The following is a 12,608-nucleotide window of genomic DNA, read 5'->3' as shown; positions in this document are numbered from 1 at the left end:
TCACACAGTATCTTGTCACGATGATCTTAGCACAGGACATTAATTCCTTTGGTACAACTACAGCATCAGTGGGGGTGCAGCACCCTCTGCAGGTTGACTAAAATATTAATCTATAGAAACTGCACACACTCGGAAACAGATTGCCCACACGCTTTTCATGCAAACCTATTACAGTAACATGTATATTCATTATTTTAATAAAAGCTATGGCACCCTTAAAGGTCAATCTATAATTTAAAACATATTTCAATTAAAGATACCATGAGTATGCCCTAAAACTGAATAAGCAAGAATATTTCATGACCTTTGATTACTTCTCCCTGTGCATGTGCAGCACATATGGTAAAAGACATGACCCTTTTTCCAGGGTCTTGAGGAATAAACTGTCCTGCAGAAAACTCAGTCCCGGACCTCAAATTAGACAATCCACACATAACTGTTTCGAACTATTCCTAATTTTCTGTTCTCTTGAGTTTAATTCAGAAATACAAGACACAAAATACTAGCGGCATCATTATCCCTTGTACATTTTTTCCTTCCTATTCAGTATGTTGTGCACAACAACGATGTAACTGAAAGCAAAAACCACAACAGAATATAAAGAAAAGTACTACAGCAACATTTCATGTAATACTTTATAACAAGCTAGAAGGTTCACTATAATCTACCAGAGCCTCCTGAACATCCTTCATCATCCACACATAGTAAGATACGTGGGGACACAGCACCCAAAATCCTTCTCAGTGGAAGTATTTTGCCAAGAACTCTTCTTCCCACAGCTAAAAACAGCCTTAGCTTTGGGCAAAACAATAAACACCCAGCAACAACTACTTCCTCGCACCTCTCACAATCTACCACAATGCTGGCCACTTCTTCATATACCTCTATATTCTGCATGAAGGAACAGCCATGCATTTAAGTGACCTGAAGTGCTATTCTCTCTTTTTTGGCTACAGTGAACCCTGGCTGTTTTGCAGATGCAGAGATACAAACTAAGCTCCTACAGAATTAGAAACAGTGTGACAATGACTCTTGAACAGGAGACAAGCACACTTCCTATAATAACTGTTATATAAGATATTGCATTCTTTGTAAAATTAACTATTTCCTCCCTTTTCAATTGACAAAACAAATAGATCACAGACCCAATTAATATTTTAACGTGTATGTTGTTTCCTTAAAATCAACTTGACACATCACTGAACACTTGCATTGAGCTGATTCTGTGTTGTGCTAACATCTTAAAGTTGTTTACATCATTAATTTAAAAAGTTATTAGAAGGAATTAGCAACCTAAGCCCCGAGGGTTTTACACTCATTCTGCACTAATGTAAATGGCTCCACAAGGTATATTAGATGTAAGAGTCAGATTCACTACTTTAATACAGAAAACCTACCTCACTGTGGTTTAATATTTTTAGTGCTTCCTTCCCTTGAGAATCTGTCGTACAAAGTCCAAGCTGTTTTTTCTTAAGTTCTTGATTGATTGACTGCAGATCCTTAACCATCAAGAGAAGGTCAGTAACCTAAAAAAACAAAGGAAGAAGTAAAACTGGTAACATCCATACTAGTATGAAAACAAATGATGCTATATAAATCTCCAGCTAAATCTAAACAGCAGAGTTGGAAAACCTGGTTTTCTGCATCTGTTCATGAGGCAATCAAAAACATGATTATATATTTGTGAGTTAGTGTTCAAGAACTCTTAAACTGCAAGACTGTAGTTTCCAGCCATGCTATTAAGTTGAGCTATCAAGTTTCACAACTCAGTAGCAACAAAAAACCTGAGGGCACCTCACACCAACAGGCTGATTTAAGAAACATTTTAGTTCAAGGGAAACCAGCATTGCAGGGAAATAGCAGCATTCAGAAACAACCTCTTCTCCTATCTCAAACACTCTTTATAAGCCACTATCTTTCTGAGTAGTCTCACAAATACAAAATCTGAATGGACAATCACGTTCAAAACTCTTGAACAGACATTACTATCACAGACCCACGTAGTGTATCAAGAAGGTAATGTTTGCAGAAAGTGAAGGCATAAAACCCCTTTTTCAAGTGAGAAATGATTTATAAACGTCTTTTGCTAACGAGTGTCCCTGAACCTACTGAAGGGAATACGTTCCAAGATAAAAGTGGTACAACCCCAGAATGGGACTGGAACACAATCTGGGGCTTTTTTTATTGACACCCGTTCAGTGTAAGGCAAACTTTTTTTCCTTCAGACTACCCACCTCCAGATTGTGAACACCTGCCTACAATTCAGCTGGCCATGAGAAATATAAAAATCCACTTATGTTCAGTCCCAAATGACCATTTTCAAAATAATTCCTTATTAAAAACTGGTGCATGGATCACAGGTCACTGCGCAGGATAAGGAGTCAGAAGAACAAGTATCCAGTGCTGATTTACTGTATGACAATGGTCTGCACATTTAATCTCTGTGAATTTCAGTTCTCCTTACGAAGAACGGAGACAACATTAACTTACCTCAAGGCTATTTCAAAACATGCTATATTTACCAGAAGATTTGCAAGTCCTGAGATGGAGTGTGCTATACAGGCACATAAATTATAGACACCACTGCCATCATCATGATTAATACAGGTGCCGGAAATACATGTCATAGGATACTTAATGCAAAAACTTTTCTTTGGAGTTGGGTATACTTCACGATGACTTAAATATGGCATTGAGTCTGAAACCTGAATCCAGGTGTCTATCATAAAACCTTTGCAGCAAGCTATCTATGTTTCAGCTGATTCTGAAGCTCAATGAAGTGTAACAAAGACTAAATAGTTCATAAAAGGTGGATCTCAAACCACAGAGGCGAGAACTTCAAATCCTTTCAGAACTACTCAACTACACCTAAATAAACCTTTTTGTGAGAAATACAGAAACCATAAACAAAGCAGAATTAAGCCATTAGAAACAGTAAATAATAAAAAAGATCAATACCTTTTTCTTAAGTTCTTCAAGAGACAGATGGTCTACCTGCAGGCTTAAATGATCTTGCTCTCCTAAACAGATACTCATATAAGATGTTTGATCTCCACAGAAAGATAGTGTTTCATCTGTCAAAATAACCAAGGACAGGAATTATTTCAGAAACTATTTGCAGGAAAACACAGCATAAAATGCAAAGACAGGACTTTTTGAGTAAGAACCTATTAGTAAGTCTGTGGGAGGCCAGTTAAAATGTTTCACCCCCAAAAATAAGCTTTCTGTTTATTTGAACACATTCTGTCCTCGTATTTCTTTGTGCTTCTGACATGCTGTATTCTCTGTGGCTGTATTTTCTGTGATTATCAGCACGAGTTGTGAATGCAATTCTGAATTGTAATTTGCATATTTAGCATTACAATTAGATATAATTTTTAGGAAGGATAAGTAAGGCAGGAATAGTTATTATGTTTTAACTAAATTTTTATGAACATGAGCTCAAGATCTCAAAGCGAAAAGCCAGGTTAGACAAAGTTATTGAATTTATCTTGCTTTGGGGTCAAAAGATTGCATTAATTGAATTGAAGATAGCTACTTATTCATTTCCTCTATAACTGCAGGGATGATTTGTTATGTTTCAACAAACACCTGTTCATTTACAATATAGGTGATAGTTAATTCTATAAATACTTCTCATGATATATGCTTTCTCCCTATCTAAAGTAGGAGAAAGAGTCATTCAAATCCTACTCCCAGCTCTGACACTGATCTCGTGGCTGCTGCAAGGAGCCAAAGTTTCACAAATAATCACTAATTCTCAGAACCTTCATCCCTAGCAGCCTCACCCTCAACACAACTGCTCTTGACAACCCAGGAATATCCACAAGACCCATTGGTCTACCCCGGCTGTTCACCATCTCTGTGCTTTTGAGGTTGGAAACTCTGAAATGGCAGAAGCTTACCTTTTGTCACTTATCATAGCTGTCAAGGGAGTGGTGCTAACACTGAAAATCTAGGTTGAAAGGGGTAAGTGAAAAGGCTTTATCATTATTTATATATCCCCTATGGAATAAACCAGAGAGATCTGTATATATGCAATAAACTATATTTAACAATGTCCACTTACGTTATTCTTTTCTATATCTAAGTACATACTAGAAACAGCTCCAAAGAAGTACAATAAAAAAGCTAGAGGATAAGTTATATTTAAAAGCTCTTCTATTTCTGAATTACAAAATAACAAAACCTCTGGCTATTTCTTTCTTTCCCTGCAAATATTTCTTCTGTTAGGAAGAGTCTAGCCATTTCCTGAGACACAAGCTCTTTACCAAAGTATTGTGAAATAATTACACTCCATTGTCAAAAAGTGATCCCATGGCCACAGATTTATTCAAAGCCAGGAATCTCTGACTTCTGCAGAAAACAGTAAATTCTATGGGTACAAAATTGTAGGCAGCTTGAAATGATCACTGCAGTAGAATTGCCACTGAATTACTAACATTTGCTGCATGGAAAAAGAAAAGCTGTCCCTCTGTATATGCCCTCCTGATTGCTCACAGACATTCTGTTACCAATCCCCTGAATAATTTTCAGTGCAGAAAGCTGAAAAGAAGTCTTTTCACACCTTTTTCTACTCTCAAAAGTTTCTTCTCCACCACAGCAAACTGACTGTAATAAAACCAGTTTTCTTTTGTGCAAGATCAAGAAAAGGGATGGGCTACACACACATACAGACCTTGTCGTTTTTTAATGTCCTTAATCTGATCTTCTAAGACCTTCTGTAGATTCCGATTACCTAAAATGCCTTCTTCTAGTTGTTTTCGCAACATGAAAATGTTGTTTAGCTCCATTTGCAAGCTATTAATACTAAAAAAAGAAGAAAAAACAACCTTCAAGATTCAAATCAAAACATTATATTGCGTACCTCAGCATCTTTTAGACATCCGGGCTTCCACCAAGAGCCCATTTCACGTTAGCCATCACCATTTTTCATCACACAGTTACATCATTTTGATGCATAAGCACAAACAAATCCCTACAGAGAAAGACAAGACTAACCGTTTACATATACGGCCTTTACTTGCTGTTTCGAGCTGTGCTGCTTGTAAATCAGCTTAAACATGACAGATACATTCTACCAGCCAACTTCTCTGTAATGTTTTTTAAGGAAAATCAGAATTACTAACTTCTGAAAAGTATGCCAGAAAAATATCATTATCACATAATACTGATGGCTCTGCGTACTCCATTGTACAGTGACCATGGAAACTTTGTTCCCTTGCTACAGAACTATACTACATAATCTAATGCTCCACTTAAAAAAAAAAAATTAAATTGTGTTTCATTGAAAGTATGATTCAGACACAATTAACTGTTTTATTTCTCCATTTATCCGACAGTCTGTAAAAAGACCTTTTAAGGTCTAAATTGTCTCGATTATCTCAATGGGGTGTGTAAATGCCAAAACTTACAAATTTTAATTTGTCAGGGTGAATTAATTCTTTAAGCAGCTTTCTTCCGAGGTGGCACTGAAGCTTTTACTTTAGCATCAATCCCTGCCCCTCAAGGCCTCACGGTGTCAGCACCTCCAGCTGTCCCTTGCTAGATCTTCCCCACACCCTTCAACATCAACAGGACAGTTCTGATCAATCCGTAAAAAGTACACTAAGAACTGAAATTGTAATAAAATTAAATAAATTGGATTTAATAGCAAATAACAAGGTGTTACTGAACTGATTGCTTTATTTATTTCCGTATTCACGTCACTCAGAACCTCAGTGTTCTGAGATAAATTACACTGCTGTAGAATTCCCAAATCGATTGCACTAAATGCCAGAAAATTCAGAAATCTTTAAAAAAAATTTAAGTCCCTCTTACAGGAGACTATACAGCTACATACAGTACATTATACTTGCATGAGAATAACAGCATATTATAGAAACATATTAATTAAAAGGCAGCGTGTCTGAAAAGACTCCCAGTCTGTCAGCTGACAAGCGTACTGTTGTCAAGTGTTTCCTGCACAAGAAACTACTGCTTCAACCAATTCTCCCTTGTTCAAGAGTATCTTTGAAGAGAGAGCTCTCTTAAATGCTCAGTAAAAAAATTAAGAATAAAAACAAACCAACACATTAGTAGAAGCTAAGTGAGCACATTTTTTCCTTCTCATGAGTTAAAGGTTTTATAAGAAAAAGCATTGATTCTCTGCTTGGAGAGACAAGAAATGTCTTGGTCCTGACATCCGGTAGCTTATTCTGAAAAATAAACATCCAGGTTGCTTAAAATATATAATGCCTAAAAGAAGATGTCAGCAAGGAAACAGATGTTTGCCTAAAATCCATGTCACTGCTGATGGCAATTACACAAATGAGGAAGCTGAATTTATCCACAGGGCTTGTTTCTCTGCTCCCCAGAACTTTGGGGGTTCAAACCTTCCTTGATGAGATTTACAGCACATCTCAGCCCACAAAATTATGAGGAGGGGAACTAAGACCACCTGCCTCCAACATCCAACTCTACTGTTAATTCACTGTGCATCCTCTTCAAATCACTGCGTAACATTCACTGCTGTCTGCATCCTGTAACTCCCTATCAAGAAAACAGAACTAACCATCCTGATCCTGCAGAAATTAATTGCAAAACTCCTATTACCCTACTGATTATAACTACAGTTACAATTTTCCTCATTTGAAAGATATTTTAAGAAAAACCAGTATCAGAGCTATGTTACTTTGTAGTCATTATTATGCAGAGCATTGACAATCACCTTACCCACAGAACGTGTTTCAATGTCAGGTCATACCCTCCATATGAAATATTTAAAAAAACTGGCTTCTTCATTTGGTGATAGTTCAACAGCAAAGTCACAAAAGACGTTGGCCTTTTCCCAGAGATAATCCCCATAATCTGACTTCTACCACTATTTCTAAACACCTCCTGAGCTGTGGCCAAGCACAAGATGGCATTACTACTAATGTGCTTAATTCAAATACCTGGGCTCACCTACCCTAGTGCTATTCACTTTACAGTTGCCAAACTATAGTGGTGTCTATAAACCAACTGCAAAATACAAACATACATTCCCACAAAGTTGGCAGTATAAGCCATTGCCTTCAGGCAGGAAGAGTCAGGAGCTAGCTCCCAAATGCTGTCAATACCTAATTAAGACATTTGTAATTATAACAGGAATTTTTTTATAAAACATTTAAATTTATTTTACCTACAGGCTAAGACTTTTCTTTAGTTTATCATAACATCTCCTTCTCAACTGCCAAGCAATAACAAGATACAAAGCAAGCCACTGATTTCTTTCTAAACTGTTGTGTTCTTTGATTTTAAAAGGTTAAAAAACATTTGCTCCTGCCATGCTCCTGAATGCTTTACATTGAAAACATACTATGCAAACATCAATTATTCTGTTTTGTTTAACCTTCCCCAAAATCTTATTGGCTTATGTAATCACCAGAATTCTCAGTGTCACTTTTAAGATAGCCATTATCTGTGGTTTTAGGACTAAACCACGGCAAATCATCCAACGCCCAAAAGTTCACTATGGTTTGATTTTTCGTCTACATTCCAGCACAGGACACCTAACTCCTGAAAATCTAGCTGCTTACTTTGGTACCTAAAGGGAAGTCTGGCTCATCTGAGATTCCAATCCAAACAAAAATATTTTGAGAAACATTTAAGTAATTTAGATAATATAACCTCACTTATAAAAATATTGCTCCTTTAAGGAGACTACTACACCCAGTTCATGCCTTATGAACAACTGGCTGGTATAAAATAATCATCACTCAAGTTAAGCCGCACCATTTTTCACAACTTCTGATTCCTGCCCTTTGAGTTTAGATTATCTGCCAAAAGAGAAAAAATACTTACCTATCTGATTCTTTGAACGTCTTCACCAGCGTTGAATAAATACTTTGTTCTTTTTTTAAAGCAAGGATCAGCTTTTCATATTCAGCTTCTTTATTTTCCTAAATTAAAACAAGAACATAATAAGATTACAATGTAGTTTTTAAGTTTGCATGTCTACAGTTACATGTATAACTGTGTCCTGAAGACGATGTGAAAGAAACAGAAATCTAAATTTGCTGAACGGGACTGCCCACCTCCAAAGCCCGACATGGATCAGGAAACTATTCACCATACTTAGACCCAGCTATTATTAAAGGAGGCAAACATCACTTCACTGTTTACCTGCTGTCAGTCACATACCTAACCCGTGGTTCCTCATTTTTATCACAGTCTGAAAAGCTTTCCCCCCAACCCAAGTATCCTCACTTCCAAAGTTTACAACTCAATAAGCCAGGAAAAACCTGGCAGGCAGCTGTGGCAGAGGACGGAGGGAGGGAAGGGAAAGTGGGCAAAACCCAAGCTCCAAGCGCACAGTTTAGAACATTGTCCTAATAGTCCTCTCTGTCTTCTGGACAAAACTACCTTTCTTTGGAGAAGGGGTTTCTGTAAATTCTGTTCCATTCTGAACAAAAAGGACCATATCAAGCCCACAAATAAAGGACGGCCATGGCAGATGCACACTCGTCCAGTCAGCTTTCTGCACAATCAGCTGGGTCACTACAAGCTGCTGCTTTACTCATGCAAAGAAAATCGTTTGCTTGCAGTCTTGCTCACAGAGAGTATACTATTATTATCAGCATAAATCCAGGCTCTTATGCTACATTCTCAGTAAGGATCCACTAATTTCTCAAGACTTTTTTCACTCCAGAACAACCATACAGCCGCTTTTTCAGCAGGAGGCAAAAAATGCAGCTATTTAAAGGACTACTTGCTTGCCCTTATTACATAAAAATATCTAAGATATCAGCCATCTCTAGAAGAGAAAACAACTGGGATATCTATAGCAAATTTAGAAGTATTAATGTCAGGCACATATATTCTGCCTCTGTTTGAGAACAATAGTAAGCCTTGTTGCTTCTCTCAATTTTGTTTTTCGACTGAAAACTGAAAGGAAGAACAAAAATGCCACAGCTAAGGGGGAATGTCAGCTAAGGGAACTCTCATGAGATACTAAATCATTAGTGAACAGATCATTAACAAGGAAGAAATGTACACCCAGGAGTTTTAAGCAGCTGTTATTACTCCAATTGCAATTCCTAAGGAAGGGATAGCAACAAAAATTCAGCTACAGTAGAATCTCGTTAATTCCCACTAATGATAAAAAGACTCTGTTAATTTGAAAAATTCAGTATTCTGCAAAGTAAACAGTACAAAAGCAAGGACAAGTGTTGTTTACTTTTAATTATTTACACTCATACTTCACAGTATGCTAGCAAATATGTTAAATAATATTTTGCAAGTGTAATCAAGTTTTGATGAAATTACTCCCGTTAAGGTAATCTGCATGTTAGATCCTACTGCAGACAGAGTAGCTTCTACCACCTATCGTACAGATTTTTGAAGCAGTGACCTTGCCTTTGTACACGTGCATCATGTTGAGCTACCATCATTCCTAAAGGCACCTGTATTCCAACAAATGTTTCCAGGTTCTAGTGCAATTTATACATTAAATACTACTCTGTATGTGAAATGCAAAATACTGGGCTGCTTATCAAGTTTATTATCTAGATGAGCAGAGGAGAAACACACAGCAGTGGCTTCTGCTGACCGAGTATTGAGAAACACAAAGGCATCAGAGTCCATTAATAAAAAAATCTCACAAAAAAGCCCCAAGTAAGAAAGTCCATCTTACAGTCTGAATTAAGGAGTCTTATCAATGTGTTGGAATCTCAGCCTTTCAAGAAGAGTCACTAAACATAAAATACACAGATTGCAATTTAACTCGGAAAAAGTTTGATCACAATGACACTGATCAATGACGTAGAAAGCAACAGGAAGAAATAAATCTTTTGACTTAATTTAGTTGGTTAACAGTCTGCTAAAAGTTCTAGTGAACTCTTCCATATGTCTGATAAAGCCTTGCAATTATTACTGAAGACACTACAAAACTATACCCTAATTAAAAGCTCTTTTTGAAGCACTGGCAAAGTAACGTCACTCTGAAGAGTTTACAGTACACAAATTAGATAACAGTTGTCAACAATTGTTCAAGGTCTATGACTGCTGTATTAACAAAGCAATATTATACACAGAACCATGCTCTGGTTTCCTATGCTTCTTTTAGAATTCACATGTTAATTTAGTTCTACATTTGCATGAAAATCTCAGTAAGCTCATGAAATCCTCCCAGCTCTCTTTTTTTCCAGCATAACAGGAGACATGAGCTGTTTCTTAATTCCAAATGTCACAGACTATACACAAATTATTAAATTACAAATTCAACTAGCTGGGTAGAGGTTAGCAAAATCATGGAGGAGTGTTCTTGATTTTTCACAATCTTCCATGAATAATAAGGGCAAGAAGATACAGCATGAACTTTTTTTTTTTTTTTCAATATTACTGTCATTTCTAAATAAAGCGTAGGAGTGAATTATTCCAATCAACTCCCCAACGGTACACAAAACATAAGGCAGCTCTGTAACTTAAATAGACCGTAATGCTGTGGGAGTTAATGAAACATTAAACCTCTTGACACATGGTGTGAGGGAAAATGTGTTAGAGGAGATAGCTGCAAGACATCCAGGACCATATTGCAGTGAAAGATTTATATTCCCATGAAAGGAGGCAATCTAATACATTAAAGTCTATATTTAAGTCTGAAATACTATTGCTAAGCAGCAGTGGTGGAAAACATAACTTATTTTCATTAAAGGTTTCTCAGATTGTAAGCCATGAAAGTAAAAGGTTTATACCTCCACAATAAATAACTTATTGGCAACATCACAAGAATATCCAGTTGCCTCACTGAATACTCTCTTGCTTACAACCATCAGGATCATTTCAAAATCTCTGAAGGTTGGAGGATGAATGACTGAGAGAAGGCCATAACCTGCACTTCATCACTGGTTCATCCATCCATCCACCAGTTCCAGAATTAGGTAATTTCTTCTAAGACCGCAGTAAACTTTATGTATGGCCTACTGTAAATGAAACAATCACTAATAAGATTAAAATTGTTACAGGCCATTGAGTCATGTATCTAAAGACAAAAATTACTACAGGAAAAGACTTTGTTGGTGACTTTTAGAAGATGTCATCTCTACCGCAGAAAATGTCACGAAGCTGTTGGCTCCAAGGAACTTATGGCCTCCCTTGGCAATATGTGAGGCAAGACTACTGGACTATACACAGATCGCCAAATATCACTCCATCAGGTTGACTCCTTTACGATGAAATTTCTGCTAATATAGAAATGGTGAGACACACCAGCCACATCCATTCCCATCGCTAGGCCATGCTCAGTGTCACAGGTAAAGCATCGTGTTTAAAGTGTGTGAAGACATAGATATTGCCAAAAAGATTGTTGTTTTCAGCTATAAGCTAATCTCATCAAATCAGAAATTGAACTATCACCCTGTTTATGTGTCCACAACATCAACTTCAAGAGACTGAAAGCAACAACTACAATGCACTGATCACTATTTAATAGACAGGACATTTGTATTAAAAAAAAAGTCAACTACATCCCGACAACTCAGCAACAATGTGCACACTGCATCCATTTCAGCAGCTAAGACATATCTGCAGCACTGCAACAATTACTCTAATTCCCATTCTCACAACACCCACCAACTGCAGTGCTCTGCCTACAGGAACTTCCATGCATCGACTATAATTTCTCAGCTGCAGCAAATTACATCACAACTGTATGCACACAGTATTCTTCAGTTCCCTGATTGCATAGTATTAACTCCCTAAATACAGGAGTAATTATAACCAGAGTCAAATAATGTGTGGATCATACAGGAATTAGGAAGTGACTTGTGTCTGCAGAAACACCAGATCTCCTTGCAGTGTATCAGCTAACCATTTCCTACTTCACCTCAAGTGGTATATAACCTCCCCCACCCAAAACCTGACACCACAGAGAGGCTACATAACAGCAAACCAAAGAATTTTTTTTTACACTGAGAGAAATTACTTCAGAATTAAAACTCCTGTCACTGTGTCCCCTTAGTGCAGCAGACACTGTGTGCAAGATTACACATCCAACACAACAGAACCCAGAAGCACAGCTCAAGGACTAAGCAATAGCCACTTTTCTCAATTTTGCTGTTTTTCTCAGTAATAAAACGAATCACAAAGGTCTAAAAATCTGTGTTAGAAATATACTTACCTAACAAATGCTCCCACAAAAAAAGCTTTGTCAGTACAGGAGTATGCGCAGTAAGCACAAAACCAACTAAAGTTTCCAAAAAATTACATTGACTCTGTTGCATTTCTAAATTCCTTGGCTGTAAAACGTATTTCATTCTAAAACTTCATAGATACCAGAGTAAGCAGTTGCATGACTACCCTGATTATCAGTGCCCTCACACTCTCTCTCTCTCTCTAGCCCATGACAGTGGCTCAAGAATCCAAACTCTAATTAGAAACTGTCATTTATCTTCCCTGGCCTGGCCAAGGCACCCAGCAGAGCTCTGGATGTTGGTTGCTTTAAAATTTATCGTTACATTAAAATAAAGTAAAGAGGTATGATGAAAGAGAGAAAGTTCTAAAGTTCTGCATCTCTCAGTTCAGTTTCTTCAACTTTAAAGATCAGCGAGGCTAGAAGAGTTTGGTTTCTGTTCTCTCTGGTGGGCAGG

At 37.2% G+C, this 12,608-nt stretch overlaps 1 protein-coding gene across 5 annotated transcripts in view; it reads right to left on the bottom strand.

The window, feature by feature from the left end:
* The window catches only part of CDK5RAP2 (CDK5 regulatory subunit associated protein 2), an 83,342-nt gene that overhangs the window by 42,790 nt on the left and 27,944 nt on the right, over positions 1-12,608 (bottom strand). For all 5 annotated transcript variants that reach the window (XM_037398947.1, XM_037398949.1, XM_037398948.1 and 2 more), the window contains 4 exons: positions 7,825-7,922; positions 4,679-4,809; positions 2,959-3,074; positions 1,398-1,526 (listed from right to left, as the gene is read on the bottom strand). In XM_037398947.1, coding sequence (XP_037254844.1) covers positions 1,398-1,526; positions 2,959-3,074; positions 4,679-4,809; positions 7,825-7,922 — 474 coding nt within the window. The remainder of the gene's footprint in view (positions 1-1,397; positions 1,527-2,958; positions 3,075-4,678; positions 4,810-7,824; positions 7,923-12,608) is intronic.

The sequence above is a fragment of the Falco rusticolus genome, chromosome 9 (assembly GCF_015220075.1).
Source record: "Falco rusticolus isolate bFalRus1 chromosome 9, bFalRus1.pri, whole genome shotgun sequence".
NCBI lineage: Eukaryota > Metazoa > Chordata > Aves > Falconiformes > Falconidae > Falco > Falco rusticolus.
The sequence above is the reverse complement of the archived record's forward strand: the minus strand, read 5'-3'. Positions and strand labels throughout refer to the sequence as shown.